Source organism: Gorilla gorilla, chromosome X (genome assembly GCF_029281585.2).
Source record: "Gorilla gorilla gorilla isolate KB3781 chromosome X, NHGRI_mGorGor1-v2.1_pri, whole genome shotgun sequence".
NCBI classification, from domain to species: domain Eukaryota; kingdom Metazoa; phylum Chordata; class Mammalia; order Primates; family Hominidae; genus Gorilla; species Gorilla gorilla.
This window is the reverse complement of record NC_073247.2, coordinates 146,971,412-146,998,429: the sequence shown is the minus strand read 5'-3', so window position 1 is coordinate 146,998,429 and position 27,018 is coordinate 146,971,412. Positions and strand designations below refer to the sequence as shown.

At 41.3% G+C, this 27,018-nt stretch overlaps 1 protein-coding gene across 1 annotated transcript; it reads right to left on the bottom strand.

The window, feature by feature from the left end:
• Positions 1-4,022: 4,022 nt before the first annotated feature.
• LOC101142901 (cancer/testis antigen 55) lies at positions 4,023-18,817 on the bottom strand. Its single transcript, XM_031005976.3, has 6 exons — positions 18,497-18,817; positions 17,027-17,211; positions 7,864-8,008; positions 5,683-5,795; positions 4,800-4,987; positions 4,023-4,512 (listed from the first exon to the last, which is right to left on the bottom strand). The coding sequence occupies exons 1-6, from the start codon at positions 18,588-18,590 to the stop codon at positions 4,443-4,445; spliced, it is 795 nt and encodes a 264-aa protein (XP_030861836.2). The 5' UTR covers positions 18,591-18,817; the 3' UTR covers positions 4,023-4,442.
• Between the last annotated feature and the right edge of the window lie 8,201 nt (positions 18,818-27,018).

Genomic DNA, 27,018 nt, shown 5'->3' with positions numbered 1-27,018 from the left:
AAAGGGTAACATCCTGAACCATTCCAGCAACCTGAGAAAGGAACTGGTTTTAAGGCAATTCACACCAAATCTGACTACTTTGCTTTGCTTTGTGCATCTACCTAAACAGTATTGGGCCTCATTCAGAATTATGTTGCAGCTGGCTGTAAATGTAAGAGCTGTAGTTTTGAAGACACTAGATCCCGGCTCAACTCAACTTTTTCCTGGCTTTGCAACCTGTCCCCAGGAGTGTGACCACAGCAGAAACTTATAACGATTATAGGCCAATAAGCTGGGTTCTCTTGCATGTCAGTGACTCAGCCTCCCTTGTGTACATGAGTTGCACCATGGAGTAAAATGTTACTCCTTCCATTACAAAAGCTACACTGGAAATAAGTGTAAATAAACACTGGACTAGTGTTTAGACAAACATTTCTATAAGAATAGAGTGACAAGGTTTAGATGACATGTATCAATACATGTATTATTCATTATGATTTAATGGATGGGGACAATTCCCATCCATGGGAATTTTGGGATCCTCATGTGATGGGAGTTTTCCCAATCCATATCTTTGTTTTTGAAAACACAATGAGTGTATGGATTGCTTTTATTTGTTACAGAATGTCAATGTTAGCTCTCTGTTGTCTTAGCTTGGTCTGCTATAACACGATACCACGGAAATTTATATTGCACAGTTCTGGAGGCTGGCAGGTCCAAGAATAAGGTGCTGACTGATTTGGTTCGGGGCAAGGGCCCTCTTTCTGGATCGAAGATTGTCAACTTCTGGCTGTTTCCTCCTATGGAGGAGTGGAAGCAAATGCTGGCTTCTTTTCCTCTTCTTCTAAGGATACAAATCCCATTATGGGGCTCTAGTCTCATGACCCCATCTAAGCCTAATAGCTTCCCAAATGCCCCTCCTCCGTATATGATCACATTGGGGATTACGGCTTCAACAAAGGAATTTTTGGGGAACACAGATGTTCAGTCCTCCTAACCACTGTGAAGTATGTTCTTTATGCTGTCAAAATAGCTTGTACCTTTCCTTTTGTTTCCTTTCCTTTTCTTTTTTATCTTTTTTTTTTTTCGAGATGGGGTCTCCCTATGTCGCCCAGGCTGCAGTGCAGTGGCACGATCTTGGCTCACTGCAACCTCGGGCTCCTGGGTTCAAAGGATTCTCCTGCCTCAGCCACCTCAAGTAGGTGGGACTACAGGCGCGTGCCACCACGACCCCCTAAATTTTTTGGCATTTTTAGTAGAGACAAGGTTTCACCATGTTGGTCAGGCTGGTCTCAAACTCTTGACCTCAGCTGATCCACCCAACTCGGTCTCCCAAAATGCTGGGATTACAGGTGTGAGCCATGCACCTGGCCACCTTTTGTTTTCTTTCAATGGAACTTCAACAATAAGGTTATGCTTTTCACCCTTTGTATATACAGTAGGCCTTCAACTATGCAGAGGATTTGGGGAATGAAGTTTCTAATTCACCTCATTTAGGGTTGACTGGGGCAATGCTCTTACAAAGTGAAACCACTGTAGGATGACGTTGCCCCAGCAGGGTGAACTCTTTTCCTCCCCCTTATGAGACCAACAAGAGTGCTAACTGATCTGAGTCCTCAGTTATGGATGTTTAGACTGATAGCCCTTAACCAACCCCAAGACTTCACTCTTCTGGCCAGGCCAGCAGCTCTGGAAAGAAACTCACAAAGCATTTAACCCAGGCTGTCCTAGGTGACTATTACAATGAAATGGTGACTAAAAGCCAGTTCTGTGAGGAGTTCCAAAGGCAACAGAGAGCCTTTTTCCCTAGCCCTCCCATCCCTGTAGAGCAGGGCACCCAAGTTTAGGAAGGCAGGCATGGAGCCTGCCAAAAAATGGTTCCAAGGAGGCCTCCTGCAAGCCAGGGTGCATGAGAAGAGGGAGTTAGAGAACAGATGGAAGGCTGTCCACAGTAGGAGAGCATATACGGTAGGATTGTGCAAAGAAGTACATACACAAAGGATAATGGAAGGTAGGGTTCTCCAAAGCTGAGAAGGAAACAATACACATGGAAAGGTGGAAAGAGAGGAAAACATGGAATAAACTCTGTATTCCTGGGCTGGGTACTGGAGGTGTACTTGCAACCTCAAGTTTGCCAATAGAAATAAGAGCTTCAATTCAAAACATCGTATTCTCCAACACCAAGGGAACAGGGATCCTTCTAAATAGGGCTGATTAAGTAGAATTTGAAATTTTGACAAAACAGAGAACTACACACTAAGCATATAACAAAGAGGGGTTGTTTACATTCACAGAGTATATCCCTTTGGCAGATGTACAGTTAAAGATTTATGCATCTCACAAGAGGAGTGAAATGACAAACCAGAACCTCTGAAAGCTACAAGTGGTTAGAGGATGAAGCCATGATCACAATAAGAGACTTCAAGGTGCCCCTTTGATTAACAGTATGCATAATCATGACAGCGAGAACACTAGGTTCAATCTATTGGGCCATGATTAGGCTCCGGGTACCTAAGTATAACTTTATGTTTTAGAATCATTGCAGGCATCAGGCCAGGATTGGCAGAAGGGCCATAGTTTGCCAAACCCGGCTAAAGATCATTATCTTATTTCATGTTCTTCATTGCATGTATCACTAAATGAGCTGAGAAGCATCTGATATCAGCACATCTGCAACGCCTTCACGGCGTGGGGCCAGTTGGAAGCTCCGTGGCAGAACACTGGAGCCCCAGAAACTCGTGGTGACAGGCCCCTGTATTTTCAAGCCAATTCTTTTGTACGTGGGGAAAGCACGTTTCTGACACAGTCTACTATTTCCTAGTCCCTGAGTCCTTCCGTCCTTGTGCCATGAGGTCATCCATTTAGGGACACAGGTGTGATGGGGGTGAGATGATCAAGGACCATTCATTATCAATTGTGGGAAAGAGCCTTGGCATAACACATCCCTGAGGCAAAATATTCCAAATGAACTGCCTCTTGGTCTGCCTTATGAAAGCAAAGCGGTTCTGGGCTTTGCTATTTGAAAGAAGATAGAGGAAGTGTATCCAATCCCTGCCCCCCTGCCCAGCTGAACTGCTGCCTCCCAGATGTTCTTCAGCCCGGTGAGGAAGTTTGTGAAACAGTGGCTGTGACTGAATCATCAGCTGATTGGGCTTATCATAATACATTATAACTCCCAAAGAACATTCTTCCACATCAAACAAACTGCAGAATTAAATGGGGAGGTAGTGAAAGTCATGACCCTTGCATCTCTCAAGTCCAACGTGGACTGCTCTGTAATTCCACAGGGTGTGGGGCTGCTTTTGAATGACGACATTCACAGGGACCTGGTGTTGCCACCGCTCCCACTTGCCGCTTTCAATCATAGGAGCTACTGCTGCATGGGTCAGGAAGCCGAGGACGGTGGGGGCGCCGGGGGGGGGGGTGGGTGGGGTTGGGGCATTGAAAGAACACAATTCCATTAGGGCCTGGAATTTTGTCCTTTTGGTTAAGGATATAACTCTAGAGCCTCAACAGTGCCTGGCACATCAAAGAGAATCAGTAGGATTTTGTGGAGTGAACCAGTGAATGAAAATGGGAACTTTACAAGACCTTCACTGTTTCTATCAAGCGGGAAACAAATCCCTGGATAACTGAGAGGTCTCACTGGATCTGTAGTGGAAAGTCAAAACACAACTCTGTTTATTCAAGGACCGGTGGTAATGGTGGAATTATGAATCACAGGACTCAGGGTAAGTTTACAACGACACTCAAGCTATGCCCAAAGGTCTGAATATATCCCTTCCCCTAGGTCACAGCTACCTGGTTAAATATTCTATTAGAAGAAAGCATGAAGTTTCCTGGAGTTTACTTGTGGGATTTTAGTATAACCTTTCCCAGTGGGTAAGCAGCTTGTCCTTCCCTCAAGGGGCTCTGTGTTTGTACGTTTCTTCGTGACTTCACATGAGCTGCACCCCTGCAACAAAGTGGCTCACAGAGGCTCATGTACAGCAGAGTCGACTTTCTATGGTTGTTGGTGTTGTTTAAAAATCAACAGAGAGGTCTTAGTGCATTGCTCAACAATTTTACTCCTAAGGAACCAGTGATGAATGAACCACAGGTAAGTATCATTGCTGGCCCAGTCATTCAGTGATTGAACTTAATAACATTGTATCTGCTCATTGAGTCTGCCAGGCACTCTTCTAAGTGCTTGGTGATGCTTTAATGACAACAGAAAAAAAAAAAGAAAGAAAAAAGAAAAAAAAACAGATTAAAAGGCATCCTGCCATTGTGGAGTTTACATTCTAGCATGGGGAAGAAGGAACAAGTAAAACAATAAACACCGCAAGTTATGTGGGTGACAGAAGATGAAAGAGGCTATGGAACAATACAAGTTGTACAGGCAGCATAACGGGGCTCAAAACTGAAGTCAAATTGTAACTTTAAGTCATGCCTTTAAGATGCTGTCCCTGATGCCTTTTCAGTTAAATGCTTTGGCTCCGACGTTCCCTTTTGGGCCGTCCCAGGCCTCCGTCATCCTGGAATCCGCTGCTGCTAATGGGAAATATGGAATTCAAATTTAATGGCAGTGTTCATTTTAATTAAGAACTCCTTTCCTCCAGTGACTAGCAAGCTAATTTAGCATGCTTTTTAATTAATAAGTTATTTCCCTAAGCTGGGTTCCTGGTCCAGTTGGACTGGCCAGTATCTCAATTAGATTTGCCAGAAAAGTCATATACAAAATACTATTTAGGCTTACTAAGCTAACCTTTTAAGTTAAACCAGCCCCTTTACTGCTCATAAAAGGAAAGATAAACAGAATAAAAATGCTTTGTCATTACGATTTATGCACTGGGGTGATAGAAATCGCTCTCCAAATAAAGCAGAACTGAATGCTCTCCACCATGACCACACTGACGATATCATCTACTTGAGGTATGTATCCATCAGGAAGTTTCACAGAATCCAAGGTGAAAAAGATAGTATTCTTTATCACCCCACTTCTTCCATGTACGCTAGTAATGCAGACCTGTGAGTATAAATAATGGAAATGATTATGGAAAAGCCCAATAATCACTGTAACCAGCTTTGCACCTCCTCACCCTGGGTCCTGCATGAGTGCAGGTCACTTCGATGCAAATCATTGATTTCCAACCTGGTTGGCCCGTTGCTAACACCAGGGGTGCTTTGTAGGAATACCCATGTCCACGCTCCACCTCAGACCAATTAAATCAGACTCTCTGGGAATGAGGCCTGGGTCTCTGATGAGAAATCCTGCTCTAAATATTACCAAAATATGTCCATTACCCTCTGTTGCCTTGAATTGCCTGTGCATATTCAGGCTTTAATAACCAAATCATTCTTAGCATCTACTGGTCAGCTCAAGTCCCACAACACACTCCGTTCATTGTTTCCCTACTGTTTTCTGGCACAAAGATTGTTTTTCTTCCTCCTGTCCTTGGAAGATTCTAATAACATTTGGGTATCGAGTAAAATGCACAATTTAGAACTTAATCATGTGCTTGTTCTATATAATTTTCTAATTATTTCCTTTGGAAAATTCTGCCTTTTTAATAAGAAAAGTGGCTCCTTTGTTGGCAAAGAATGTATTTCTTCATATTTTCTGGAATTCCCATTACACCCAACAGAAACCTGGTCATGTAAATTATCACCAAAGGAAGAGTTAGCAGAAACTGCTGACGGGAGTAACAGGAAAGAAATTACCTCTTCCATATGAATACAACGGTTGGGCTTCACAGAAGTTGCCTTGATGTTTGAGATGCCTGGCTCAGTGGAATATTCAACTTCTAACAAGTCACCCTTACAAGGCACAAAATCTAAAACAGCCATGGAGAAATGTGAGTGTCATGATCTCTTAACTAGGTGACTTTTAATTTCACATGTTATTTGATAGTGTACTACTTTAAAGTCAGTTCTGCTAAATCTAAAGTCCATTTTGTGCATATTTAAACAGACACTACAAATCTCTAAGTCCAAAAAGAAGTTTATAATCCTTAGGCATTGATTCTCCTCTACTGATTTAACAAATTTAAATGGAGGAAAGTGTGAAGCATGCATCACAGCCAGTCTGAGGGAGCAGCACAGGATTTACTAAACAACTGTTCGTGTTCACAACTCCTTAGTGAGAGGCAGTCAAACATATAGGTAAGAGCACAAGTTTGAACCTGGCTATGTGGCTTCGAATCTTGACACTGCCACTCACTCAGTTGGCAACCTTAGCCAAGGTGGTTAATCTGTCTGTGCCTCGTTTTCTTCATCTATAAAATGAGAAGCACAGTAAGTAGCCTTCATGGTACACAGCTGCCTTGAGAATTAGTTGATACGTGCGATACGCACAGAATCATCGCTGGCGCGTAGCAACCACCAAATAACTGTTGATTGGTAGTAGTGGTAGCAGTACCGCTAGGAAATGTTGTTACTTACAGAATGAATCAATTTCCCCTGGTGTTGTGTTCGACTAATGAACTCTTAAGTATGTGCCTTACAGGTTACAGTTAAGACCATTGAGTTTCAAACAGAAGTTTGCAATAAGTTAAAAGTGAGTCACAGGATAACAAAGTTACGTGAAAGAATCTGGAGCAAGTGGAAATCCCAACTGCAACTGAGACAGTAAATTGCCACAATGAAAACTAGTGATATCAACAAAGTTAAACATTTCTTCACCTTAGGACCCAACACTGTAGAATGACATAAGACACTGTGTTAGACCTCTTCTCTCTCTCTCTCTCTCTGATAATTTACATACATTTCTTTTGTGTGGATTTGACATATATCTATATGCTTATAGCTCCAAAATGTATATGCCTCCAGCTCTAACCAACCTCAGGGTCAATTATCCATATGCTTACACCAATCTAACGTGTGTAAAGCTGAGTTGTTGGTATTCTCCATATTCACCAACTTTTGTTTGCCTCAGTCGTCTACATCACAAACTGGCAACTCCACTCTCACAACTGCTCATACCAAAAACTTTGGAGGTACCTTAGACTCATTTTCCCTCCACAACAAAAATCTAATCCATTATCTCCTGGGTTCTTCTCTCACTTCAAAATATATCCAGAGTCAACGCAATCCTCAGGTTTTCCACTTCTCCATTTTCATTCACATCTCCATCACCTCTCACCAGGAATATTACAACGTTTTCCTGACTGATTTCCTGACTCCACCCTTCCCCTCATAGTCTCTTCTCAACAAAGCAGACAGAGTCAACATCGTCAAACAAAATTCAGGTCAGAATCCTGCTTTTGCACCCAAGAAAACAAACTAGCAAGCTGCCTGGGGAAGCGGAGCTAATCTCTCCATTTATACCCAAGCTATACGACAGCTGCAGTAGACAAAACAGACAAAAAAATATCGTTGGGTAGAAGCTAAATATTAGAATATATCTGCCGATTACAAAGAGAATTCAACAACACACCCACCCACAAACAGACAAACACAAGGCGCTATCTCCAATCCTAAATTTGAAGCATTTGAAGTGTATTCCTTTAAAATTTGGTAGTCTACCTTGTCACAGAAACTTCTCTAGTAACCAACTACAGAAATGATGCCTGCAAGTATAGTCTTTGAAGGGTATTAAAAATAGTGTCTCTATGCACTTGTAGGGTTGTTTTCTTGATTAGAAATTAAATTCTCATATGAATGAATAGTATATCCAGGCATTACTGAGGGCATTGAACAAATGAACACACAATAACCAACAGCACACAATTTATAATACTGTCTATTTGCCCCTATACTGTACTTAATTTTGATTGGAACAGTCTACCTCTAACATTGAAGAGCCATTGACTGAAGCCAAGTACACTGTAAAAGTTGTTCCAGGACTAAAATCCTCTCAAAAAATTAAGAATTACATCATATATTTCAAAATGTAAATCATACCTTCAGAAACAATGGCTATGGAAAAATAAATGCTGTTACTAATATAAATATTATCTTCATTTATAGAAGTAACACATCCAATTAAAACTCTGGTTCCTGAGTCTGAGGGTCCAGCACCATAAAGATGGTGAGGCACAACATCCACCTGTAAGATTTAGGAAAGAGTTACTTCAAAAACAATACAAATTTAAACATGGAACTTACATGATTAAAACACTTGTATTCAAAAATATTTTCAACAACCATCCTAAACACTGGAGAATATAGTTCACTTGGTAAATGGACCATTGACTTGAGATGACAGTAAAAGTCATGTACGTGCTTCAAGAATTGTGAAATGTATCCCAAAACATTAATTGCATACCCAAGTTTAATGTCCTTGTACCATTAGATTCCAAGATTAAAATAATACCGTCCTTCGCCTGCAGAAATTCACAGTGAAATGACGGTAAAGTGGAAAGGTATATAGTCATAAGCAGGTGCGATGAAGGATATAAAACTAGTTCAAAGATGGTTTCTGTGAATTATCTAGAGGGAGAACATTTCAGACAGGGAGAAAATAGAAGCATTGTTTAGGGGAAGTCAGATTTGTGCTGGGTTGGGAAAGAAGATGGGGTAAAGGACCAGGGAGGCAGAGAGAAAAAACAACAGAAGTTAGGATCCTAGGGAGCAAAACCCTAACATCCGAGATCCAGGCCTAGGAGACAGAAGCATGAGATAAAGTTGGAGCAATAACCTCAACTGGGGGAGGTTCGAAAAACCAAGTCAAATTAGGGCTTTACTTTATCTACAATAGAGAGGCATACAAACCTTTTCCCTTGTTGGAAGTGTAATAGTCCTTATTTTATAATCCTTAAAACTTACAAAAATAATGTAAGCTCGTTATACTAAAAGTAGGAAAGAAAACAGATAAGCAGACAGCAAAAAGCAGTTACCCCATAATCCATAATTCATTACCAAGAGATCACCAGGGACTACATTTTTGGCAGTAACACTCATCCTGATGTTTTCGTCTGTGCACAAATATATATACATGTGTAAATGCCTGTTTTAAAAGCAAATTAGCATGGTATTCAGTGTTAAAGTATCACATTAAATGAACACAAAAGTTTTTAAATAACAAGAGAGGACGGAAAGAGTCATAGGGAATCCCAATTAATGGATGTGCCGTAATTTACTAACCCAATTTCACATAATTAGACATTTCACTTGTGTCATAGCATTTGGACTACTTGCCTGACTTAATTATAGGATAAACTCCTAGGGTTGGAATTTGCTGAGCAGAGACTTCTGATGGAAACTTGAGCCACTGAGTTGTAAATAATTTTTCATGGTTTTAAAAATAGCCTAGTTTGCTGCTATTCTCATTTCATAACTGGTGTCTTTCCAGCTGTCAATACCAATCTGATGTTTATTTTCCCCTCACTTACTGTCATGAAAGAATGAGGCATTAGTCTCCCATCCACATATCTATCACCACTTCTGTCAGTATCCCAGTGGATGATCCACAGCACCCTCGGACCTCTCTGTTCCTTGACTCCACGCCAACTCACAAACATATGCAGACTAAAGCTTTGCCCATGTCTCATGGCTCCCAACTCTGTTTCTTATGCCTTGCAAAGACGACCAACACAACAGCCGGTACAAATAGATTCAAATGTTTACGATAATGTGTTGTATGACACAAGTGGCATTTCAATAAAAAGGGGCAATGTGGATTATACAATTAATGTTGAGGGACAACTGAGTAGCCAGTAGTGAAACAAGATGTGGATCCTTCTCTCAGTTCTGCACATGAAAAGCAAACCCAGGCTGGCTGTATGTTTAGATATAAATAAATGAATGACTTTCAGAAGAAAAGCTAAGTGAATACTTGTGTAAATTATGTCTTAGAATTAGCCTAAGGATACTTCCTGAACCCAGAAGCCACATGGACAAGATGGACATATTTATAGTATGTAAAAATGAAACAGATAGAGGAAGAGGGGAGCAAGATGGAGAAATGGGACTCTCCAGTGATTGTCCTCCTGCAGAAACATCAATGTGAAAAACTATCCTTGTATGAAAATATCGTCACTTGACATAAAGAAACCAGGTGAGAGACCATGGTACCCGGTTATAGCATGAAAATAAGAAAACATGCACTGAAGAGGGTAGTAAGGACAGTTTTACATTATCCACATCACCCCTTCCCCGACCTTCAACAGCAAAGCATAAGTAGAGATACCATCCACCCAGAGGAGAGAGACAGTAGCAAGCATAGGACATTGCCTAGGAACCCAATATCAGGCCACCACTTGACAGATGCCCATGGCCCCTGACTCTGAGATGGTACTTGTGGACAGAGTCTCTAGACCCACCCTGGCAACAGACAGGAAGCCACAGCCACAGCAAAACAAACTCAATATCTGGCCCACATCTCTCCCTAGTGATTCCAGTGGCCTTGTGCTCAGAATAATCTACAGCGACAGGGAGTTCTGAGTGAATGGAGGCTTGGATTCCAGTCTCACAAGGGACCAGCCTCAATAGCTAAGGGAATCCCAGCCATCCTAGCATCTGCCGTTGTGTCCCTGTGAATAGGCGTCTCTCTAGTGCCTCAATAGCTGTAGTGTTCACTAGCATAAGGACCAAAAGAGACCTATATAGAGTTTCTGGACAGGCTTACTGCTAAAGGATGTCCCCTAAAAGCTAGACTGCAAAGACTGAAATGGATACCTACTTCTTCAATATGCAGATGTAAACACATTACCACAAAGATCAAACACAATAAGGAAAACATGACATCACCAAACTGACAAAACAAGGTGCCAGTAATTGACCCTAGAGAGACAGGAATATATGAGTTGTTTAACAAATAATTCAAAATATCTATTTTCCACATGCTCTGTGAACCTTGAAAACAATTACAGAGAAATGATTCAGGATTTATCAGAGTAATTTGCAAGAAAGATTGAGGGAATTGTTAAAAACCAAGCAAATCCAGAAGTTGAAAAATACAGTGAAGGAAGTACACAATAGAGAACATCCAAAGAAGAATTGATCGAGCAAAAGAAAGAATCTGTAAACTTGGAGACAGGTTCATTGAAAATATACAGTCAGAGGAGACAAAATTAAAAGGAAGGACACAGAATGAAAAGAAACTAGATTTCTGGGACAATATCAGAAGAGCAATAGTATGAGTCATTCACATTCAAGACAGAGGAGTGAAAAAGAGGTAGAAAGATTATTTAAAAAATAATAATGGAGAGCCATCCAAACCCAGAGAAAGTTACAAACGTCTGGGTACTGGAAGACCAAAGTTCTGCATTCAGATACAATCCAAATAAGATAACCCCATGACATATTAAAATCAAACTGTCAAAGATGAAAAATAAAGAAAGAATCCTGAGAGCAGTAAGAGGAAAGAAGCAAATCACATATAAGGCAGTTCCAATATGCCTACCAGAAGACTTCTCAGCAGAAGCATAATAGGCCAGGAGAGAGTAGTATAGTATACTTTAGGAACACAAGGAAAAAAATCTCTAACCAAGAATAATGTACCCAGCAGTGAAGGGGAGATAAAGACTTTTACAGAGAAATCACAGCTGAGAAATTTCCTCACCACCACAACTGTCTTACAAGAAATGCTAGGGAGAGTTCTTCCAACTGACGTAAGGGACGCTAATGAGTAATGCAAAAACATCTGAAGGTATAAAACTCACCAGTAAAGGTAACTACACAAATTCAGAATACTCTAATAAGGTAATGGTGGTTTCCAGATCACTTATGTCTTTCATGTAAAGGTTAAAGAATTGAACTAGTAAAAATAAAATAAGTACAATAATTTGTTAAGGGATACAAAATATAAAAAATTGTAAAGTGTGAAATAGAAAACTCAAAATCCCAGGGTGGAGTTAAATAGTAGAGTGTTTGTATTTTGTGATCAACGTTATGTTATCAGTAAAATAAACTGCCGTGATTATGTTTCCGTAAGCCTCATGCTATCCACAAAGAAAAACATCCTGTAATAGACACACTAAAACAAATACAAACAAAACCACAAAACATACTAATAGAGAAAAATCTCTTATCCATCAATGAAAATAGTAAAAGAGAAAGAAAGGAAGAAATTACCTACAAAATAGATAGAAAAAAATTATCTAAATGACAACAATAAATCCTTACCTATCAATAATTACCTTGATAGGAATGGATGACATCCCCCAATTAAAATGCACAGAGTAGCTGAATACATTTAAAAAGCAACAACAAAAACAAACCTATGAGAGACCCACTTCTCCTTAAAGGACATTCGTAAACTGAAAGTGAAGACATGAAAAAAGATATTCTTCCATGTAAAGGGAAACCAAAAGAGAGCAGGAGCTGCTAAACTGATTTCAAATAAAATAGAGTTTAAATCACAAACTGTAAAAAGAGACCAAGATCATTATATAATGATGAAGGGGTCAATTCATCAAGAGGATATAATGATTTCCAAAAATATGCACCCAACATAGCAGCACCTAAATATATGAAGCAGATATTAAGGTCTAAATGGTGAGATAGAGTGCAATGCAGTAATAGTAGGGGACTTCAACACCCAACTTGCAGCAATGAACAGATTGTCCCGACAGAACACTGACCCCACAAAAAGTGGGATTTATCTGCACTCCGGACCAAATGGACCTGACAGTCATTTACAGAACATTCCATCCAAATACTCCAAAACACATATTCTTTCCAACTGCATGTGGAACATTCTCGAGGATAGATTATGGGGCAGGCCATAAAACAGGTACTAGCAAATTAAAGGAATTTGAAATAACATCAAATCAGTTCTCTAACCACAACGGTAAAGTATTAGAAATCAATAAAAGTAGGAACTTTGGAAACTTTAGAAGTGGATGGAAATTAAACAACATGCTCCTAAATAACCAATGGGTCAATGAAGAAATTAGAAGCAAAGTGTAAACATTTCTTGAGTTGAAGCAAAATGAAGGCACAACATACGAAAACCTATGAAATACAGCAAAAGCAATTCTAAAAGTGAAGTTTACATCAATAAAACCTACCTCAAAAGAAAAGATACATCTTAAATAAACAACCTCACACTGCGCCTTGGGGAACTAGAAAAACAAGAAAAAAATGCAATGCAAAATTAGGACAGAAATCATAAAGGTCAGAGCAGAAATAAATGAAATAGAAATGAGAAGAACAATACAAATATCAATGAAACAATGACTTGGTTTCTTGAAGAGGTAAAGCAAATCAACAAAACTTTAGCTAGACTAAGGAAAAAAGGGAGAAGATTCAAATAACTAAAATCAAAGATGAAAAAGGACACAGCACAAATGACATCACCAAAACAAAACGTATCATAAGGAAGATTATGAACAATCATCTGCCTACAAATATGACAAGCTAGAAGAAATGGCTACATTCCTGGACACATACAACCTACCGAGATGTAATGGTGAAGAAATGGAAAATCTGAGCAGACCATTAATGAGTAAGGAAAGTGATTCAGTAATAAAAAATCCCCCATCAGTGAAGAGTCTAAGACAGAATGACTTCCCTTCCTAATACTACCAAATTTATATATAAAGAAGAATAATTAATAGCTATACTTTTAAACCTATTCCAAAAAAAAAAAAACGGACAAGAGAGGAACACTTCCGAACTCATTCTGTCACAACGCATTACCCTGGTAGAAAACCCAGATGAGGAAACAGAAAGAAGAGAAAACCAAAAAAAACTACATGCCAAAATTCCTGATCAACACAGTTGCAAAATCTTTAACAAAGTATTAGTAAAGCAAATTCCACAGCACATTAAAAAATCATTCACCATGTTCTAGAGGGATTCATCCCTGGGATGCAGGGAAGTTTCAACATACACAAATCAATAAATGTGCTATATCACATGAAAAGAATGAAGGAAAAAAGCCATAGGATCATTCCAATTTCAGCAGGAAAAGCATTTGATCGAATTCCACACTTCTTCATGACTAAAAACTCCACAAATTAGGTATAAGAGGAGTGCACCTCAACACAATAAAGGTCATATATGATAAACCCACAGATAACATCATACTGAATGGGGAAGTGTTGCAGGCTTTTCCTCTAAGACCTGGAACAGGACAGAAATGCCCACTTTTGCCCTTTCTATCGCACATAGTTCTGGAAGTGCTAACCAGAGAAATTAGGCAAGAAGAAACAAAAGGCATCTAAATTCAAAAGGAAGAATTTAGATTGGCCCTGTTTGCAGACGGGAAGCTCTTACATATAAATAACCCTGAAGACACCACCGAACAGCTACTAGGTCTAATAAACAAATTCAGGAAAGTGGCATGAGACACAACCAACATACAAGAATCAGTAGTATCTCTATACACCAATAGGGAACTATCTGGAAAAGATATCAAGAAACAATCCCATTTACAACACCTTCAAAAAAATTAAAATAGGAATAAATTTAACCAAGAAGGTGAAGGATTGCAACACTGAAAACTATAAACCATTGACGAAGCAAATTGAAGGAGGCAGGAATGAATGGAAATATATCATGTGTTCATGAACAGGAAGAATAAATATTGTTAAAATGTCCATAACCTAAAGCAATCTATAGATTCAATGCAACTGCTATGAAAATACCAATGACATTCTTCTTGGAAATAGAAGAAATACTCCTAAAATTTGTATGGAACCATGAAAGATTCCAGACAGCTGAAGCAGTCTGGAATACAAGGAACAAAGCTGGAGGCATCACACTGCTTGATGTCAAAACATATGACAAAGCTATAGTAAGCATAACAGCATAGTACCAGTATAAAAACGGACACATCAACCAATGGAGCAGAATACAGAGCCTGGAATTAAATCTGTGCATTTACAGTCAACTAATTTTTGACAAAAGGCCTGAGAACACACAATGTTGAGAAAGTACAGTCTCTTCAATAAATGATGTTGAAAATAACTGGATATTCATTTGAGAAAAATGAATTTCCACCCTTATCTCTCAGTGTGTATATAAATCAACTCAAAATGATTTAAAGCTTTAAAATGAAGACCCAAAGCTGTGAAACTACTAGAAGGAGACATAGGGGGAAAGCTCCATGACATTGTTCTGGGCAACGATATTTTAAAAACAGGACCTCAAAAGCAAAGGCAACAAAAGGAAAAATACACAAATGGGATTACATTGAACTAAAAAGCTTCTGCACCACAGAGGAAACAATCAAAGAGTGGAGAGACAATCTATGCAATAGGAGAAAACATTGACAATCTATGTATCTAGTAAGGGGTCAGTTTCCAAAATGTAACTCCAACAACACAATAGCAAGAAAACAAATAATCCTATTAAAAATGAGCAAAAGACCTGAATAGACATTTCTCAAAAGGAGACATACAAATGGCTAACAGGCATGTGAAAAAACACTCACCTTCTCTAATCATCAGGGTAATGCATATCGGAACCACAGAGATACTGAGTCACGCATGTTAGAATGGCTAACATTAAAAAGACAAGATATAACAAGTGTTGGCAAGGATGTGGAGAAATTGGAACCTTTATGCATGGTTGGTGGGATGTAAATTGTTACATCCACCATGGAAAACAGTATGGACATTCCCCAATATTTTAACAATGGAACTATCACACTATCCATGAATCCCACTACTGAGCATGTATCCAAAGAGAGTGTCATCAGTGTGTCAAAGAGATATCAGCACTTCCATGTTTGTTGCAGCCCTATTCACAATAGCCATGAAACGAACGCAATCTAAGTGTCCATCTACGGATGAGTGTATAAAGGAAATGTGGTATAAATACACAAGGGAATGCTATTCAGCCATAAAACAGAACAGAATATTGTCGTTTGAAATAACATGGATGAACCTGGAGAATGATATGTAAGTGAGATAAGCCAGTCACACAAAGACAAATACTGCACGGTCACATTCACATGCAGAAGATAAAAAAGTTGATCTCATAGCAGTGTAGAGTAGAATGGTGGTTACCAGACGCTTGTGTTGTTAGGGTGGACGGAGGAATGAGAAGATGTTGGTGAAAGAACATATAATTACAGTTGTATAGAAGGAACCTTTTTTAACTGTCCAGAATATATACAAACAGAAAGTGGATAAGTGATTTCCTGGAGCTGGATGTTGTTGGGGGAGGGGACTGTTGGGGGAGCACGAAGAGTTTCCTTTTGAGTAATGAAAATGTTCTAAAGTTGATTGTGGTGATGATTGCATAACTCTGGGAACAAATTAAAAACCACTAGATTGTTCCCTCTAAGTGGGCGAATTGTATAGTCACGTGACTTATATCTCAATAATGCTGTAAAAGAATGAAAGACATAAAGCAAAGGAAAAAGATGGTATCAGACGAAATACTACAAGGGCTTCATACACAAACTTTCCTATTACAAATCTAATTTTCCTACCATAGAGATAGCCGTAAATATCCCTATTGTATCAGTAGGTCTAAGAAAGAAAACTTACTGTAATCTCATGAAGACCCTTAATAATTCCAAATGAATGATGAGACTGCTTTTCCTTTCTCATATGTGCAAAGATTTCAGATCGATAGTATTGTTGTCCTTGCCTATATGGGCAGATGGGCAGTCTCACCTCCTATTGCTGAAAGAATCAATTAGTACAATAGAGCTAAAGAATAATTTCATAATAGCCACTGAATGGGCAAATATCTGGACTCAGGTGATGTTGCCAGGACTCCGTAAATCTGCAAATGTTATTGAATTGTACCCTTAAGAGAGTTTTGTGGTTGGTGAATTATAATTCCATGAAGCTCTTTTTAAAATATTTACAATGCACATGGCTTGACATAGAAATTCCACTGTTATGAATGCACACTACAGAAAATGTTTTTTTACCTGATAAGGGAAGTTGTAAGATTATAAAGAGTTCAATAATTATTATTGTTACTCATATTGTTTAAAGACTAGAATAATAGATAAGTAAGCTTTTATGTTTCACAGCACAAATTACTACAAATATTACAACAGAAGAAGCTACAGCTTCAGAGGAGGGGGGCTTCAAATTGCAGTCTACATCCACTCTACGGATCACAGTAGAGATGTTGGATTAATTCAAGAAAAGAAAGATGGAGAAAGAAAGCCCACTGGGATAAGACACAATTCCCAAACTCATGTACATCTCACCTTGATTGCTCTCAATCCATGAAGTGGTTTATCTTCTTCCACAACCACATTAACTTTTTGTCCAACTTTTAGAGGCACGTTGCCAGTCACAACATCACTACTGAAGTAGATCGACTCATCAATCATGCCATAATCACCACAGAAACTTGTGACAACTCCCTGCACAGTTGTCAACTGGGTGTCACCTACAAGATAAAGAAACAAGGTCACATTATTAACCTCAAATGCAAACACCTACTACAAGTAAGTCTTACACTCACCATCTGCATAACCCTGGGCAGAGAAGTTTTATAACGTCTGACCTTGTTTTCATCTGTCAATCCACAACAATCACAATTTCGCCTAATAGCGTTGTTGTAGGTTTTTAAAATATTTTTAAAAATTTATTAAAATTTAAAAATTTAAATTTTTAATTATTTTCTAATTTTTTGAGCAGAGTCTGGCTCTGTCGCCGGGGCTGGAGTGTAGTGGCGCAATCTGGGCTAGCGGCAACCTCTGCCTCCTGGGTTCAGGCGGTTCTCATGTCTCAGCCTCCCCAGTAGCTGGGACTACAGGTGTGTACCGTCACACACAGCTAATTTTTGAATTGTTAATAGAGACGGGGTTTTGCCATGTTGCCCAGGCTGGTCTCCAGCTCCTGGCCTCAAGTGATCCACCTACCTGGAACTCCCAAAGAGCTGGGATTACAGGTGTGAGCCACCGCGCCCAGCTTATGAATATTAACTGACACATGCACATCAACTGTCGAGAGCTCTGAGTGCCTTGCACAAGAGTGTGTAAATGTTACCTGTTAGCATTTCTACATATAAGAGTCTTTAAGCTTCTGCTCCTATTATATTCCTTCATCATTATCACCAACATGATGAGTAGCACCTTCTATAGATACTTAACCATCTCAGCAGACAAAGTACTAAAAGATATCTGGAGATTGAAGGCTAGCCCAAAACGGCATCTGAATGGTTTTCTTTATTTCTCCTTCTTCTTCTTCTTTTTTTTTATTCTGCACAAGCCTAGCTGATCAGCAATACTTAGGGATCAAACCTCAGCAGTCGCCGGCAGGGGTTCTCTGCCTTCCTTTGGGATCAGATAAGTATGAGGCATCAACTTGGCTTCAAATTACATTCCCGTTTGGGATACAAGCCTAAATTAACTCGCAAATTAGGGAGTTTCTCGCCTACTGGAAATATAAATAGGCATGTGCTGCGCGACCACGTGGGGGAAAAGCACAGGCGGTACAGACCTCAAGGTCTTCTCTGTCAACACCTTCCCGCTTTAGATGGACAGGAGAGTTTGGGGGTTGGTTCTCAGGGAATTGTTGAGGACTTGGGTTGCCTCCCCATGCACGCACAAGATGGAGCCACCGTCACGTGCAGTACCCACCCGAGTTACCACAGCTTCATTCCCGGGGTGAGGAGAACCCCTATTGGGAGGCTTCTGGGGTGGGGGACAAGGGGACACACAGAGGAATACCTTGTGGGAGGCCCTGCTGCTGTGGGTCCTGTCGCTCTGCAGGGTCGGCCGTCCTCCCGTAGAAGGCCAAAGCAAGTCTCAGAAGCCTGAGCATCGTCCCAGTTGTCACCACCGGCCTGGGCACCGCTTGTGGCAGATGAAGCACGAGGCCTCCTCAGTAAGGGAAGCCCTCAGGTCACGGCGTCTCCTCAGGGACTCACCTCCTGCTTCTCCTCAGACACTGTGGTATGGGACCCACCTGTTAGTGAGCCCCACTCAGGAGAGTCAGGGACACCGCAGCCTCCAAAGGAGCTCCCAGGTTCTCCTCTGACTTCTCCCTCTGAGCATGCGCTCGTCAGGGCCCGCCTCTACCACTGTCCAACCAATGGGCGTGCAGTGGGTGGGCGGGCAGGTTGCTGTGGCTACTAAAAGGCGATGGGTGGGAACATCATGGCTTCTCCCATCAAGGCTGAGGGAGCCATTAGGATGGCCAGGGGAAAATGGCTTGGGAGCTTGGGTTCTGCATTTACTAAGGAGATACAGGGTTCTTCTCTTGGGTTCCCTGGGAGGATGGGTGCCTGAAACACCGGCTGTGCAACCAAAAATCCTGCTCCTGCCCTTGTATTCGTGGTGCTTAGCATAAGGAGTCACCATTCAGTGGGCGGTCAATAGTTACTCCTCACCAGGGATCAATTTTGTGGAGAGAGGGCATCATGTGGGTAGGCAATGTTTTAGTGATAGCAAGTACGTGTCTTGTGTACTAGGACTCCCATTTTTAGTCCAGTGATAATTTATAATAGAATCCTTTTATGATCATTGCTACCATGCACTCATCGCTTACCTGGTTATGCTTACATTACTCTGATACACACATTACCCTTATTCATTCATTCAGCAAAACTTGTAGGGCACTAACTGTGAACCAGACACTGTTCTGTGTTCCTAAAATTTGTTAATGAATGAAAGAGTCAAGAATCTTCACCCTGTGAGGGTAGATTTTTCACAGGATGACAAAAGGGTGACACTAAACATCACATAATAAAATATATGGTATGTTAGAAGGCAATAAATGCCATGGAAAAATATAGCAGGACAAGGGAGATCCACAGTGCTGGGCATGGGGTATTGGATTGCACTTTACAATAGCATGGTCAGAGTAGCCCTCATTGGAAAGCAATAGTTGAGAAAGATGTTGGAGTTAGCCAGGCAGCTATTTTTGGGGGAGCCGTTCAGACGGAGGGCACAGTTTGTGCAAAGACCATACAGCAAGACTGTGCGTGATGTATTCAAAGAAAAGCAGTGATTAGAGCAGAGGCAGTGAATAGCTAGAAGAGTGGGAAGTAAGAGAGATAATAGAGGTTCAGGCTGCATGTGGGATAGTGGGGCACTGGAAGTCCTTTGGCTTTTATTGTCCATGACACGTAAAGTCCCTGAAGGATTTGGAGCCTCCAGGGTTCACTCCAGGTGCTTGGTTGTGAACAGGCTGGAAGAGGTCAGAGCAGGAAGCAAGGAGAACAGTTTGGATGATTCTGATGCAATCCATGGGCACTGTGGATGAAACCTGTTTGTCTTTCCTCTCCTACTGTGAGAACAGGTAAGAGCATTGCTGAAGATTATCATCTGGTTAACAGGATCGGTTGAGGGCTATCTATGTCTCAAAATGTAACACAACTGTGTTAATTTCCTAGGGAGGCCACAACACATTACTACGACTGCGTGGCTTTAAACAACAGAAATTTATTCTTCTGCAGTTCTGCAGGCTATGAGTCTGAAATGAAGGTTTCCGTGAGGTTGGTTCTTTCTGGCAAGCTCTGAGGGAGAGTTTATTCCAAGATTCCGTAGGTTGCCAGTAGTCATCGGTTGGCTTCCTTTGGTTGTAGATGCATCACTCCAATCTCTTCCTCCTTCATGTCATGGTGCTCTTCTCCATCTGTCTGTGTGTCCAATACACCTCTTCTTATAAGGACACCACTCACTGGATTAAGGGCATATGACTAATCCCAATCCTGTAGGACCTCATCTTAACTTGATTTTTTTTTTTTTTTTTTTTTTTTTTTGCAAAGACCCTATTCAAAATAAAGTCACATTCACAGGTACTGGAGCTCAGAACCTGAGCATATCTCTTTCAGGGCAAAATTCAACCCACAGCAACTGCTCTTGTAAATTTTGATTACTCCAAATATTCTATGATTATCAATGAAAAATTAGGACACACAGGTAAGCACACATTTCCTCTTATTTCTCTGAGAAAACACAGGCCATGAAACAGGAGCCCCTCTGTGAAACTCCTGGCACCCATCCTGGCTTTCTCTTCCTTCTCTTTTGTAACAATGGAAGGACATCGCAGCCCCTGGCCAGGGCTGACACTCCACTGAGCACATGGAACCATTCTCTTGACACATTTTCTCTGAGGATGTTGCTTCTATTGCTACTGCCTCTCTTCGTCCTGCATCAACAATCTTTTTTTTTTAATCTTTGCCTGCAAAGGAATAACATATAAACATACACAAGAATCACCCATCTTAAAAACTTCACAAATAACTCCCATCTTAAAAATGTACATAGATAAATAAGCTTCCTTGGCCTCATTTCCCCTTCAGTCCCATTCTTCTGCATCCTGTCCCCCACAGCAAATGCTATTTCAAGAATCACCTCTGCTCACTTCCTGAGCTCCCATTCTCTCCTTATTCCTCTGGCATTAGGCTTTTACCCACATCATGCCCCTAATTTGCTCTTAAGATGACAGGAAACCTCCAGGTCTCCAAATCCAGTGGTCAATATGCTAAGCTCTCATTACTCAACCTCTCAGTGTTTGACGCAGGTGAGGACTCCCCATTTCTTGAAATAAGTTCTTTGGTCTTCTGTGTGACCACTCTCTCCTAGAAAGACTCCTTCTCAGCCTCTTTTGTGAGAAGTTCCTCCTATCAGGATTGCACAAGAGTGCTCCAGGACTCAGACCCTGAATGGCCTCTCTATCCACACACCAGCCCCATGGCATCTAAGTGCACGTACTCCCAATTCCATATGTATACTGAGTTACACACGTGATTATCCCATAGACGACTCAAGGGTAAGGTGTCCAAAATTTCATATGTCCTGAGCTTCCTTCAACCCCTTCACCTCCATAAATCTTCTCCATCTCACACGATGTCAGCTCAGTTCACACAGTGGGTTAACATCATATCCCTGCCATAATCCTTAGTTTTCTCCATTTTCTTTACACACTCCATGCCATCCATCAGCAAAAACTATCAATCCTTTGAAAACATACCTGTAGTCTCACCACCTCTAAAGAATGATTGAAAAAAAAATCACTGGGTCAAATGTTTTAGTTTCCATCATGGCACAGAGGAAAGCAGAAAGAACCAAAGAGACAGCAGCCACTCAGACATATGAAAACATGCCCAAAACCCTTCCATGTGTCCCTGCTGGCACAAATAGAGCTAATAACGGATGCTGCAGCAAGAGATTGGTGCTAAGAAATAGTCTTAGAAAGAAATAAGAAATAGCCTTCTCTGGCAAACTTCACTAAGTCAGACTCAGCCTCCTCTGCAGGGTTCAAACTCTGTTGGCAGAGAAGCTACAGGTAGATTCCAGCACCAGGAAGACAGGTCCCTGCTGAGAGAATACTGCAGAACAAAGAAGGGGCTCTTCTATACCACCCTGCTGGAAACATTGTGAATGATCTTTGTGGTAGGAGGTGCCTCCAGAGGCCCAGAACACATCAGATAAGAAATGGCTGCTGGATCTGAATGCCAGGGGATGAATTCCACTGGGCCACAGAGCACCTGTGCGCCCCCTCTTTCCTGTTTGTGTCCCTGACTTGGTTGTTGAATGGACACGATGCTACTGGGACTTCTTTCATAGGATTCTTTGTGAACATTAAATGACGTGTGTGTCCCAAGGCCCTTAGCCCAGTGCTTGGCATATACAAGGGCTGGACACAAAGTAGATTAACAGCAGTTCTGAACAAGGATGCCATGCACCCCATTAAACCTTCGCACGTTTTAACTGTCTCCCATGAACAAAATGCACACCTTCACAAGTATCCATGAAGCAATCATTCAGTGCCAGATTCCAGCAAAGATATAACTTTGTGATTCACCTTCTTGGCTTCTAATGACCTGCATGTTTCACTCTCAAATCAGGGAAACTGACTCCGACTGAAAATATTGAAAACAATCTGTCCGTGGTCACTGCCCTCAAAAACCTCTTATCACAAACACCTGCTTACTTTTCTTTCTGTCACTAACTGCTAGACAGAAATTCTTACTTATTCATATGCTTATCAGAGTATTTATTGTCGGTCTCTTCCCACTTGTATGTCAGCTTCATGACTGCAGAGCTTTTGTTCGTGGTTGCTTTTTCCATCTGCTGGGCCTTCAGCATCTAGAACAGTGCTGGGCACATGGTAGGTTCTCAATAAATACTACAGCAATTAATTGAATCAGAAAAGGGTAACATCCCGAACCATTCCAGGCAACCTGAGAAAGGATCTGGTTCTAAGGCAATTCACACCAAATCTGAATACTTTGCTTTCCTTTGTGCATCTACCTAAACAGTATTGGGCCTCATTCAGAATAATGTTACAGCTGGCTGTAAACGTCAGAACTGTGGTTCGGAAGACATTAGATCCCAGCTCAACTCAGCTGTTTCCTGGCTTTGCAACCTGTCCTCAGGGTCTGACCACAGCAGCAACTTGTAAGTAAAATCAGCCAATAAATTGAGTTTTCTTGAAGATCAGTGATTCAGCCTCCCTTGTGCATGTGAGTTGCACCATGGAGTAAAATGTTACTCCTTTCATTACAAAAGCTACACTGGAAATAAGTATTGGACTAGTGTTTAGACAAATATTTCTATAAGAATAGAGTGACAAGGCTTTAAATGACATGTATCAATAAGTATATTATTCATTATGATTTAATGGATGGGGACAATTCCCATCGATGGGAATTTTGGTATCCTCATGTGATGGGAGTTTTTCCAATTCATATCTTTGTTTTTCAAAACACAATAAGTGTTTGGATTGCTTTTATTTGTTACAGAATGTCAATGTCAGCTCTCCGTTGTCTTAGCTTTGTCGGCTATAACAATATACCACAGACATTTATGTTGCACAGTTCTGGACACTGGCAGGTCCAAGAATAAGGTGCTGACTGATTCGGTTCGGGGCAAGGGCCCTCTTTCTGGCTCAAAGTTGTCAAATTCCGGCTGTTTCCTCCCATGGAGGAGTGGGAGCAAACACTGACTTCTCTTCCTCTTCTTCTAAGGATACTAATTCCATTATGGAGCTCTACTCTCATGATCCCATCTAAGCCTAATAGCATCCCAAAGGCCCCATCTCCATATAGATCACATTGGGGATTACAGCTTCAACAAAGGAATTTTAGGGGAACACAGATGTTCAGTGCCCCTAACCACTGTGAGGTATGTTCTTTATACTATCAAAATAACTTGTACCTTTTGTTTCCTTTCTTTTTCTTTCTTTCTCTTTTTCCTTTTTTCTTTTTTCTTTTTTTAGATGGAGTCTCCCTCTGTCGCCCAGGCTTGACTGCATTGGCATGATCTTGGCTCACTGCAACCTCAGCCTCCTGGGTTCAAAGGAGTCTCCTGCCTCAGCCACCCCGAGTAGCTGGGACTACAGGCACCCGACACCACGACCACCTAATTTTTTTTTGTATTTTTAGTAGAGACGAGGTTTCATCATGTTGGCCAGGCTGGTCTCAAACTCCTGATCTCAGGTGATCTGCCCGCCTTGGCATCCCAAAATGCTGAAATTACAGGCATGAGCCACCGCGCCCAACCACCATTTTTTTCCTTTCAATGGAACTTCAATAATAAGGTTATGCTTCTCATCTTTGGTATATACAATAGACCTTCAACTATCCATAGGATTTGGGGAATGAAGTTTCTAATCCACATCATTTAGGGTCAACTGGGGCAATGCTCTTAGGAAGTGAAACCACTGTAGGATGACGTTGCCCCAGCAGGGTGAAATCTCTTCCTCCCCCTTATGAGACCAACAAGAATGCTAACTAATCTGAGTCCTAAGTTGTGGATGTTTAGATGGATAGCCTTTAACCAACCCCAACACCTCACTCTTCTGGCCAGGCCAGCAGCTCTGGAAAGAATCTCATGAAGCCCTTAACCCAGGCTGTCCTAGGTGACTATTACAACGAAGTGGTGACTAAAAGCCAGTTCTGTGAGGAGTTCCAAAGGCAACAGAGAGCCTTTTTATCTAGCCCTCCCATCCCTGTAGAGCAGGGCACCCAAGTTTGGGAAGGCAGGCATGGAGCCTGCGAAAAAACGGTTCCAAGGAGGCCTCCTGCAAGCCAGGGTGCATGAGAAGAGGGAGTTAGAGAACAGATGGAAGGCTGTCCACAGTAGGAGAGCATATATAGCAGGATTGTGCAAAGAAGTAAATACACAGAGGATAATGGAAGGTAGGGTTCTCCAAAGCTGAGAAGGAAACAATACACGTGGAAAGGTGGAAAGAGAAGAAAACATAGAATAAACTCTGTATTCCTGGGCTGGTAATGGAGGGCAACCTCAAGTTTGCCAATAGATATAAGAACTTCAATTCAAAACATTGTATTCTCCAACACCAAAGGAACAGGGATCCTTGTAAACGGTGCTGATTAAGTAGAATTTGAAATTTTGACAAAACAGAGAACTACACCCTAAGCATAACAAAGAGGAGTTGTTTACATTCACAGAGTATATCCCTTTGGCAGATGTACAGTTAAAGATTTACGCATCTCATAAGAGGAGTGAAATGATGAACTAGAACCTCTGAAAGCTACAAGTGGTTAGAGGATGAAACCACAATCACGATGAGAGACTTCAAGGTGCCCCTCTGATTAACAGTATGCATAATCATGACAGCGAGAACACTAGGTTCAATCTATTGGGCCATGATTAGGCTCCGGGTACCTAAGTATAACTTTATGTTTTGAGAACCATTGCTGGCATCAGGCCAGAATTGGCAGAAGGGCCATAGTTTGCCAAACCCGGCTAAAGATCATTATCTTATTTCATGTTCTTCATTGCATGTATCACTAAATGAGCTGAGAGGCATCTGATATCAGCACATTTGCAACGCCTTCACGGCGTGGGGCCAGTTGGAAGCTCCGTGGCAGAACACTGGAGCCCCAGAAACTCGTGGTGACAGGTCCCTGTATTTTCAAGCCAATTCTTTCGCACGTGGGAAAAGCACATTTCCGACAGAGTCCACTATTTCCTGCTCCCTGGGCCCTTCTGTCCTTGTGCCGTGATGGCGTACATTTAGGGACACAGATGTGATGAGGGTGAGATGATCAAACACAATTCATTCTCAACTGTGGGAAAGAACCTTGGAGTTGACACATCCTTGAGGCAAAATATTCAAAAAATACCGCCACTTGGTCTGCCTTATGAAAGCAAAGTGGTTCTGGGCTTTGCTATTTGAAAGAAGATAGAGGAAATGTATCCAATCCCTGCCCCCCTGCCCAGCTGAACTGCTGCCTCCCAGGTGATCCTCAGTCCAGTGAGGAAGTTTGTGAAACAGCAGCTGTGACTGAATCACCAGCTGATTGGGCTTATCATAATGCATTATAACTCCCAAATAACATTCTTCTACATCAACCAAACTGGAGAATTAAATGGGGAGGTAGTGAAAGTCATGACCCTTGCATCTCTCAAGTCCAACGTGGACTGCTCTGTAATTCCACAGGGTGTGGGGCTGCTTTTGAATGACGACATTCACAGGGACCTGGTATTGCCACAGCTCCCACTTGCCCCTTTCAATCATAGGAGCTACTGCTGCATGGGTCAGGAAGCCGAGGACGGTGGGGGCGCCGGGGGGGTGGGTGGGGTTGGGGCATTGAAAGAACACAAGTTCCATTAGGGCCTGGAATTTTGTCCTTTTGGTTAAGGGTATAACTCTAGAGCCTCAACAGTGCCTGGCACATCAAAGAGAGTCAGTAGGATTTTGTAGAGTGAACCAATGAGTGAAAATGGGAACTCTATAATACCTTCACTGTTCCTATCAAGCGGGAAACAAATCCCTGGATGATTGGGAGGTCTCACTGGATCTGTAGTGGAAAGTCAAAACACAACTCTGTTTATTCAAGGACTGGGGGTAATGGTGGAATTATGAATCAGAGGAGTCAGGGTAAGTTCCCAACCACATTCAAGCTACACCCATAGGTCTGAATACATCCCTTCCCCTAGGTCACAGCTACATGGTTAAATGTTCTGTTAGACAAAAGCATGAAATTTCATGGGATGTACTTGTTGGATTTTATTATAACCCTTCCCAGCGGGTAAGCAGCTTGTCCTTCCTTCAAAAGCTCTGTGTTTGTATGTTTCTTCATGACTGCACATGAGCTGCACCCCCGCAACAAAGTGGCTCATGGAGGCTCATTTACAGCAGAGTCTGCTTTCTATGGTTGTTGGTGTTGTTAAAAAAATCAACAGAGGTCTTAATGCATTGGTCAACAATTTTATTCCTAAGGAACCAGTGATGAATGAACCACAGCTAAATATCATTGCTGGCCCAATCA

What these genes read in the sequence shown, in the direction of transcription:
- LOC101142901 (XM_031005976.3), bottom strand. Translation starts at nt 18,590, where the DNA reads ATGCTCAGGCTTCTGAGACTTGCTTTGGCCTTCTACGGGAGGACGGCC. An exon ending in GCAGCAGGGCCTCCCACAAG is followed by an intron (nt 17,212 to 18,496) that starts GTATTCCTCTGT and finishes TTTATCTTGTAG; the next exon opens with GTGACACCCAGTTGACAACT. An exon ending in ATGGATTGAGAGCAATCAAG is followed by an intron (nt 8,009 to 17,026) that starts GTGAGATGTACA and finishes TAAATCTTACAG; the next exon opens with GTGGATGTTGTGCCTCACCA.